General features: G+C 46.2%; 1 protein-coding gene across 2 annotated transcripts in view; it reads right to left on the reverse strand.

The window, feature by feature from the left end:
* Nucleotides 1-9,475, reverse strand: part of LOC105507871 (putative pregnancy-specific beta-1-glycoprotein 7) — an 18,873-nt gene extending 9,398 nt beyond the window's left edge. Inside the window, exons 1-3 of one of the 2 annotated variants that reach the window (XM_011936590.1) lie at nt 9,286-9,349; nt 7,703-8,062; nt 1,679-1,957 (exon numbers count right to left, since the gene is read on the reverse strand). In XM_011936590.1, the coding sequence (XP_011791980.1) occupies nt 1,679-1,957; nt 7,703-8,062; nt 9,286-9,349 (703 nt within the window). Of the gene's footprint in view, nt 1-1,678; nt 1,958-7,702; nt 8,063-9,285 lie in introns of both variants that reach the window. The other variant, XM_011936589.1, reaches the window with a different exon arrangement.
* Between the last annotated feature and the right edge of the window lie 618 nt (nt 9,476-10,093).

The raw sequence follows: 10,093 nt of genomic DNA on the forward strand, positions 1-10,093 counted from the left end.
TGGGAGTGGGGAGAATCAGAAGTTGTTCATGGGTGTGCAGTTTCTGTTATGCAAGACGGGGAGGTTCTAGAGATCTGCCATACAGTTTGATGTCTACAGTTCACACAGATTGAGTATTTGTTATGCATAAGACTTAGGACAAAAAGTGTTTTGGATTTCTGACATTTTTTGATGAAATATTTGTCATATGCTTACTGGTTTAGCATCCCAAATCTGAAGGATTCAAAATCTAAAATGTTCCAGTGAGCATTTCTTTTCAGCATCAGATTAGTACGCAAAAGTGGGAGGTGATAAGCCAGATATATTCTTGCCCCCCCCCTTTTTTTTCTCGCACCATGTTTCTAGCTTGATGATTAATTTTTAGTCAATTCCATACTTGCCATGCTGCACTTGTATATTTTTGAAGGCTTTGGGATGTGAGAAAGGCTGATTGCTATTTTCTATGTCATCAAAACTTTCCACCTTTTCATGGTTGCATCTTTTTCTCAGTGTCTCTGTCGTGGCAGTCATTAATAAGAGCCTGTCAGGTGAGATCTAGGACAGATTTTTGTAATTCTGCAAAAAATGTTAGTGGGATTCTGGTAGGGGTTGTGTTGAATCTGCAGCTCACTGGGTAGTATTGTCTTCCTAACAATATTGATTTTTCCAATCCATGAAAATGAAATGTCTTTCCATATATTGATGTCATCTTTAATTTCTTTCAGTAATGTTTTGGAGTTTTCAGGGTATAACCCTTTGAATTCAGGGTTAAACTTTTTCCAAAAATTTTATTCCTTTTGATGTTAACGTAAATTGAAATTCTTTTCTTAATTTCCTTTCAGATTGTTCATTGTTAGTATGTAGTCTAAGGAATGATCTAGAAAGAGCAAAGGGGCAGACAAGAGCCGGTGGTTTTGGAGCAGAAACATATTCCCTGTCCTGGGTTTTTGATTTTCCCTCTCCCTTTGCAGAGGGAAGATGGTTCTTATCTGACAGCCAGAATAGCCAGATAGACTTCACTGGAAAACATATTGCCAATGCTACAGGGATCCACTTACCAGGGACTGTGATCCTCTTGATTATGAGATTTTTTCCACCAGTGGCTGAGTTATGGATGAAACAGACATAGACCCCTCTATATGTTTTAGTGATTTGGAGGATAAAGGACACTTATGCTGATTGCTGGAACTTCCCATCAATCAGCCAACAATGCTCTACCAGTGGGTGAGAGTCTGTGAGGCAGGAGAGCTTGGGGACTTCCCCTGTATGGTAATAGGTGCATGAAGAAGAAGTGATGGTGGCATCCAGGCCATCTGGAGCAAAGAAAATAAAGTCACAGGTGATGTTTTCAGAGGGAAGGGAAAATCCTGGTCTATGGAAGGGCCACAGTGACCCTGTGAGCTAAGTCACAACACTGAAGTCCCAGCCAGATCCCTGCTGTGTTCACTGATCTGAAGCCTGAGACATTCACCTTTTTCTCCCATCATAAGCTGTGGACCCTGATTCTCCCATGACGGGAGCAACCTCTTCTCTCCCATTGTTGATGAAGCCTAAGCCTACTCTTAGTAGTCATGGTCAGCTTTGATGTCTAGGAGTAAAGGTCTCTGTACTTGCACCTGAGAGGGACAGAGAGGCCTGGCCTCTGGCCATGTGTATTTGGGATGGCAGCCTGGCTCACAGAGGAACAGAAGATACTCACGGAGGAGATTCAGGGTGACTGGGTCACTGCGGCTGGAACTCACTGGGTTCTTCATTTCACATTCATAGGGTCCTGCAGTATCCTTTGTGACATTAAATAGAACGAGGGTCCTGTTGTTTTCGGACAGCTGCAACTTGCGACTGATAGGGAGGCTCTGACCATTTATCCACCACAGGTAGCTTACGTCCTGAGTGTCAGGATCACAGGATAAGATCACAGTCTCCGTGGCCTCCCTGGGGTTTAAGTTCCTGCTGGAGATGGAGGGCTTGGGAGTGTCCGCTGTGCAGGTAACAGAGAGAAGATTGCCCTTGATTCCTCTAAAGACATTTTTCAATCAGAGTTGGCATTTCCCACCTCTCAGCCCACCCAAGTCCTTAAAAGCCCGTGGCAGGAGTGTGTGTTACAAGAGAGATGCATGGCAATCCGAGGACTCAGAGATTGTGAGTCTGCCTGCTTTATGTGTGAGAAGCACAGACTTTCTCAAGTGTGAATTGAGCAGCAGTATTAGGTCATGGAAAGACATGGGACCAGCAGTCACAGCCCTTGGTGACTCTATGAGTCCCTCCCTCTCCAACTGCCTGCCTGGCCCTCCCTGTGGTCCTCGCCTGGAGCATGCAGTGCTAGAATCTTCTTAGTTTCAGTCTTACTTTGCCCCCCAAGGTATGTTTCCTCTGCAGCTTCCCTTTCCAAGGACATCCTAGAGATGGATGATGGAACTTCCCATTGTCCTTAAACCCTTTGGGTACTGGGAAGCCTGGCCTGGGACTGGGTGCTTCAGCAGAAATAACACAGGGGAGACCAGAGTGAAGCCTGGAGGTCAGTTCAATCATCAGGCAGTGGAACCACAAGGTGGGGCAGTTTTCCCAGCTGTCTCATAGTGACTGACTTGAGCGAGTGACCTCTAAAGATAGAGCAGAGTCCAAGGAATGACCTACAAAGAGTGAAGGGGACAGGCAAGAGCTGATAGCTTTGGACCAATACCATGTTCTCTGTTCTGGGTCCGTGATGTTCCCTTCCCCCTGTAGAGGGCAGGTGAAGACACGTGGATCTTTCTAGAAATACATGTGGATGTTTGCAAATGCAGAACTGACTGGTGGAAAGGGCGAACATGAACTGAGGATGGAAGTCTGTCCCACATGCACCATATATGTTTGGTGGCTATTAGACCAATATTTGGGAAGAAATCTTGCCGATACTTTCTCTCATTAGACATTCTACTGTCTGATTCTATGAGTTTGACTACTCGGTGTACCTCATCTCAGTGGACTCCAGAGTGAATCAGAGAGTAGAATAGTAGTTTCCAGGAGACGGGGTCGGGGGAATAGAACATTGTTCTGTGGGTGTGTGGTTTTAGTTATGCAGGATGAAGAGGTTGTAGAGATCTTCTGTACAGCTTCATGCCTGCAGTTCATAAAGATAAAGTGTTCCTTATGCAAAAAGCTTAAAACCAAGTGTTTTGGATTTCTAACTTTTTTTTTGTTTTGGAATATTTGCAGTAGATGTACTGGGTTAGCATCCCAAATCTGAAAAATTTAAAATCCAAAATGCTCCTGTGAGCACTTTTTTTAGCATCACATCAGTGGTCAGAAGTGTTGGATTTTGGAGCCTTTCAGATCTTGGATTTCTGGATTTGGGATGCTCAATTTGTAATACTGTAATTTTCCCATAAAAAGTTGTCAGGAGTTTAGACCTCATGTTATGTTCTGACTCTAGTAACAAAACAAAACAAAATTTGGAGGAAACATTAAAATGTTGTCGTAAGTGGAAATTTTTACTGATGGTCCAAACATCTAAGATCAATTTCTGGTAGTAATATTTCTGTTGATGCCCAATTAAGGTTTAGGTGTGCCGTGAATTCCAGCAGGATCACATTATGCTCAAAGAAAGATGCCAAAGGTGATTTGAAATTAGCAAGTCCTTAAGTAGAGAGAGTCCCATTAAAAGGATAGAACTGGCCAGTGTGTCAATTACATAAAGGGAGGAATGATGCCGAATTAAAAGAAGGGATGTGTGTTATGTTAGTAAATATAGAAAGAACTCCCTGTTTCTAATTTCCGTGCAGAGTTAGGAAAAATGGGGAGGAGCCCAAAACAGGTATGTGAAATGCTTTCTTCATTTTCTCTTAACCTCAGGAATTACAACTAGAGTTTAAGTTTGTGTGATTTGGGAAGAGTCTAAGTGAGACGCCCATGGCTCATGTGTCCCTGACACGAAGAACCCCACTTTATGAAAATGTCATCATCAAGAGCAAACAATTATATGTGGCACCGGCAGTAAAACCATCAGGTAGCACCCACCTGGCCACCTACAACAGGTCCCCAAAACCACCAGTATTCCCATTACATGTATGTTACAGCCTTGGTAGTTGTCCCACAACTACAACGTTTAAAAATTGCTGTTGTCAATACAAAATATTAAATATGAAGTTGAATATGTTGTTCCACTTTTTTTCCCCCACTTTTTTGAACTTTCCTGTTTCAGTTTTGGAAGTTTTTATTCACACATCCTCAAGCCAGGGATTCTTTCCTCAGCTGTGTGCAGTCTACCAGTAAGCCTCAAAAGCATTTTTCATTTCTCTAACAGCCTTTTTTTTTTTTTTTCTGAGACGGAGTCTCGCTCTATTATCCAGGCTGGAGTGCAGCGGCACGATCTTGGCTCAAGCAAGCTCTGCCTCCAGGGTTGACACCAGTCTCCTGCCTCAGCCTCCCAAGTACCTGGGACTACAGGCGCCTGCCACCACGCCCGGCTAATTTGTTTGTATTTTTAGTAGAGACAGGGTTTCACCATGTTAACCTGGATACTCTGATCTCCTGACCTCGTGATCCACCCACCTAAGCCTCCCAAAGTGCTGGGATTACAGGCGTGAGCCACTGTGCCTGATCATCTCTGAGGGATTTTAATGAGTTGTTGACTTTTGAGCCTGTTCAGCTTTTTACTTACTGTTCGAACTGAGTGACAAATTTCAAGCTTGTTATATGCCTGACAGGGAAACCAGAAGTCTCTAGGAAGTGACTGGAGAATGTGAGCTCCATAGTAGGCTGAGGATGGAGTCACGAGTGAAATGGGTGAAATCAGCCCATGGGCTTTGGAGACTGCAGACCTGTCCAGCCTCTGACACCCTTGTGAGTCAGTGCAAAGATTCCAACAGTGACAGCAAACTAGCATGGCTGATGCCATCTGGCATCTTGTCTCAGGCTGGCTGTCCTCATTCATTCCTGGACAGGGCAGGCTAACCATGGGAGGAATTTAGTTTATGGTTTAACTTTGAAGGAAGAATGATAATAGTTCCTCCATAACACTAATACTGTTATTTTGCCCAGGGATTGCCTTTGTAAAACTGGTGAAAGACCATGAGAGTAAGATTATAGGAGGGAACTGAATTCTGCTAAAATGTAGGCACAGTTTCTATAATCCCTTACTTCTCAAATGTCATTTGGCCAGAGTTGACAAAATTTGTAACTAATTGCTCCTATAGATAACATCACTATTGTAGAACCTGAGATTGGTCTTTTGAGATGTTTCTCATTCTTTGCATTCTGGCAACCGGCTGACCTCATCCATACCCATGACTAATGACTCAGCCAGTCACGTGGTCCCCACCTAGAGTCAGATTCAAGCACAAACAAATCATTTCCCTCCGCCCGCATGATTCCATCCCCAAACAATCAGCAGTACCCATTTTTTACTCCTGTGCCCCTGAAACTATCCTTGAAAATCTTTAACACCTGATCCACTAGGGAGGCTGATTTGAGTAATAATAAACCTCCGTCCTCCTGTTTGGCAGACTTAGAGTCATTAAAATCTTTCTTTACTGCAAATCACCATCTGGATCAATTGGTTTTGTTTGTGCAGGAGGCCAGAAGAACTTGCCTGGGAATTATAAGACTGGATGGAGAAGCTGCCTATCCCTGTCCCACGGTCTTGTTTACAGATCAGCCTCACAAAGTGACAGAGCCCTGGATGGGGATACAGTGGAAGCTCATTTGCTTAGTGACTAGGGACATTGGCTGTTGATGAAGCCTGGCAGGAGTGGCAATTCCAGGTGATTTCTGTGCCTTTCCCATTTCCTGGGAGGTGGGCCAGGCCACAGTGTTAGCAGGAAGGGAACAGAACAATCAGCCTAGTTAGAGGGATTGTCTGGGGAAGGCCTAGGTGTGGAGGAAGAAGCTGTGCAGGACAGAGCTTGCCAGTTAGAATGAAGTGGGAGGAAGATGAGGGACCAGAGAAGCAGAGAGAGACAGAGGCAGCATGGCAGTGAACAGCGGGGGGTACAGTGACTTCAGAGACCCCAAGGACCAGGTTCCCCCAGTTCCACAGTCCAGGACCAGGGAGCCCTGAAAATGCTCCAGTGCCCAAAGAGCTTCAGAGTTACACATGAAGTGGGGTGGCTTTAGGGGCAAGAGGTAGTGGGGGGATGAAACATGGCTGTCAGCCTCTGAAGGACAAGGGACAGGTGTGGCTAGAACTTCCTAGGATTCTGTATCCAAGATCCAGTCTCTAAAGAGGTTATGAATCATTCATTTCTTCTTTCAATTCCTTCATTTTTTATGTGAGAGCTTCTGAGTGTGTGTCTCTCACTGGGCCTGTGCTGATGCAGGGTGTGAGTAGGGAAAGAAAACAAGGTCCTCTCCTTATCCTGTCATGCCAGTGACATGGACACTTTGGGAAACACAGGATTTCAGGTTCAGTGATAGGGGTTAAGATCTACGAGTTGATGGGTGCTGACGAGTTGATGGGTGCAGCACACTAACATGGCACAAGTATACATATGTAACCAACCTGCATGTTATGCACGTGTACTGTAGAACTTAAAGTATAATTAAGAAAAAAAAATCTTTGGTGGAGGCCTGGACATATTTTGCACTCAGACAGTTGAGGCAGGTGATTTAGTTCTGGAGTGCAGACTAATCAGCTGACCGTTTGCTCTCACTCCTCTGAGGTTCGGATGCCTAAGAAGAGAGGATTTGAGTCAATAAATGACTATGGGGTCCTTGGAATCCAATAAGCCCTCACTTCTGGTGGAGGAAAGGATGGACCTGTGGCTGCAGACAGACCTCATGTGACCCTGATCTGCCTTTTGTGTTTGTGTGACTCTGGTTCAGTGACTGTGCCTTCCTGTGCCTCAGTTTTCTCTCAGTCAAATAAACTAAATGGCAAATGGACTGTGGCTTTTCATACTATCTGTGAATAAATTGTAAATTATTCACAGTCACCTGATCTAATACTTGGCACAGTGGAGGTGTTCACAGAAACAGCATTTATTATTATTCACTTCCATGAGAGAGCACCTTTAGGTCAGATCCCTGTGGATAAGCTGCTGCCAGGTACATTTTCTCTCTTCCATTTCTGCCTCTGTGGATATTAGAGTTTCTATGGAGTGTCCTAAGCCTCACAAGGCAGTTGGCTGATGGCCTACGAACCTTGTCTTTCTGTTCTCTCCGCTCTGAGTCTCCGGTGAAGAAAGCTCTGTCTTTGCCTAGATGAGGGCTGAGCCCTGGCAGTGAGCAGCTCCAGGAGACACAGTCCTCAGACAGCTGGTGAATCCTTCATCCCAGTAAGCCCTGCCACAACCCAGCCATGGCACAGGCTCCTCATCTTTATCTGGAGTAAGGATTTAGGGACAGGGGTCTGAGGTTGAGTCTTATAGAGCTGAGCTTCTCTGAGAGTATCTCACGGGGCCTCTTAGGCAAAGCCCTACTCAGTTCTCCAGGGTCTTTCTCAGGGTCAAATTTATGAAGAGGGCCTGAGGTCCTTGGCTGAGACTGATCTCCTCCTGCTGAGCACCTCCCCCATCAGACTGTCCTTCCTGTGCAGCAAGTGTTTGCAGGGTCTGGAGGCAGGAAAGGAATTCTAATCTGTTGTAGTTTGTCTCCTCTGTGTGTGTCCTGGACTAAAAGCCAAAACCCCAACATGGGACATAATGCAGAGAGGGACACAGGCACATTCCAGGCCTGATCATCCTGTGTGTGCAAAGTAGAAGTGACCCTCACCCCCAACACCCTGGGATCATGTGGAATCACTCACAGTATAAGGTGAAATGTCCAGTTACTCCTTTAGTCTTATCACCTCGCTTTGTGATTTTTATGGTGTAGGATCCTGTGTCCTTCTGGGTTGCTTTCTGAATCAGCAGGGATGCGTTGGAATATAGTCTTTCTCGTCCAGTGTATGCAGGCCCAAATATAATTGTTTCAGGGTCTATTACATATCCCGTAATGTAATGGTGGACGTCCATTATTTGCCCTTTGTACCAGATGTAGGCAGCAACATTCTGGGGCAAGTTGTGGACAAGTAGAAGAACATCCTTCCCCTTGGAAACTTTGGTTGGCTGAGCTTCAATCATGACTTGGGCAGCGGTGGGCGGTTTCCAGAAGATTAAAAGTGATGCTAGGAGGTGGAGAGAGCATCAGTCAATATTGAGACCTATGTAATGGGGTGAAAAGATGGGGCCTTGGGTCCTGAGAGGATCTCTTCAGTCATCAGCCTTGAAAACACACACACACACACACACACTCACAAACACATACACCTTTTGTGTGTGTGTGTTTGTGTGTGTGTGTGTGTTTGTGTCCTACTGTCCTACTGGGTCAAGGTCAGCAGCACGACCCCCATTCCTTCAACACTTCTGACCTTGGCATTTTTCTGTTTGGAATCCTCTTCCACAAGGGTCTGCACAGCTCTCTCCACACTGCCTTCAGGTCCTGCTCACATCAGGGCATCCTTAGACTTCTTTGCTGACACCTCCTTCAGAGACCCTGGGTCTTCCCTTTCTGACTTTCCCTGCTCTGCTCCCTCCAGAGCTCTTGTCAGCATCTGACCTCACATTCTAGATCTCTTTGCATGTCTGTCTTCCTCCCCATGACAGCATGAGCTCCACAAGGACAGGGACTTTTGATCTTGGTTGTACCCCAGTGCCTTGGAGAGGCTGTAGACTCCTGTAGATGTGAGAGTTCCCAGGGTCCTCTGTGCTCAGGGTATTTTTTTTGTCTTTCTCCAATTGTTGAGGTTTTTTGCTGAGGATAGTGTTTCATGCCCTGGTTATATTTTCATTTTAAATGTCATCTGATAACAGTTATTATCATTTTTCAAAATGTGGTATCCAGTGATGATTAACTAGTGAAAAAGAACACTTGAGATTTTCCTACCTCTTACCAATTCCAGTGCAATGTGATTTTCCTGTTTTGACCCCTGTCCCTCTCTGGTATAACCCTATCCAGGCTCCAACAGAGCCTGCTTTCCTGTGTTGTTTTCTTTTTCCTTTTTGAGACGGAGTCTCGTACTGTCACCCAGGGTGGCATGCAGTGGCGCCATCGTGGCTCACTGCAACCTCTGCCTCCCAGGTTCATACAATTCTCCTCCCTCAGCCTCCCGAGTAGCTAGGATTACAGGAGCACACCACCACACCTGGTTAATTTTTTGTATTTTTTGTAGAGAGGTGACTTCACTGTGTTGACCAGACTGGTCTTGATCTCCTGACCTTGTGATCCACCCACCTCAGCCTCCCAAAGTGCTGACTTCTTTTATTTTTTGGAACCGCATCCTCTCCAGGAGACCCCATCCAATCATTCTGCTTCCTCCTTCTGTCTTCTCCCAGGAAGTTCTCTCCTCACCTGTGAGAAGCAGCTCCTTCCAGGTGATGTGTAGTGTGTAGGGAGGGGCTGAGTGGGGCCCCATGGCCTGTGCTGCCTGCATGTTCTCCTCTGTGGAGATGAGCCTGAGATCCAGAATCTTTCTGGGCAAGGCTGTCAGCTGTGCTGTCCTTCCTCCTTCTGTGCTGAGCCTCTTCCCAGGGCAGGAGCACTTCTCAGGCTCATGGGCGGGGTCTGTGCCCAGGACACCTCTCTGTCCCCTCCCCTCTCTGTCCAGCCTCCTTGTCCCTCCTTCTCTTTTTCCTTTTGTCTGTGTGTCAGGCCCCTGGGAATTGTGGAGGCCTCTGCCTTTTTCAGCAGTGATTCTGTCACCAAACCTCGACACACACTATGTGCAAAAACACAAACACACACACAAAAGAGACACACACAGACGCACACAGTCACACACATACCCTGTAGGTTGGGCAAGCACAGTTCTGGGCCTCAGCCTCCTGCTGTCCCCATGGCTCTGGGTTGGGTACACATTCACACCCTTTGCCCTCTTTCCTCCCCATCTGGCTCTCCCCTTCAGTGCAGGAGGCTGGAGCTGCACCAGGTCTCTGTCACAGGGACACCCCATTGTGCTGTGGGTGAGTTGTGTGTCGCCTGGTGACAGGGACCCTTCCTTTCTCTAATTGTGTCTGGCTTGGCTGTAGCTTCCAAGGATGGACATTCAGGACCTGGGTGTCCCAGAGGAAACTGTCCTTCCTGGAGGTGTGCAGGGTGAATCTCTCATGTCTCTTGGGAGGAGAGGCTTGTGCTGGTTGCTCAGTGGGGGCTGTGAGTT

The sequence above is a fragment of the Colobus angolensis genome, unplaced genomic scaffold, assembly GCF_000951035.1.
Source record: "Colobus angolensis palliatus isolate OR3802 unplaced genomic scaffold, Cang.pa_1.0 Scaffold154, whole genome shotgun sequence".
NCBI lineage: Eukaryota > Metazoa > Chordata > Mammalia > Primates > Cercopithecidae > Colobus > Colobus angolensis.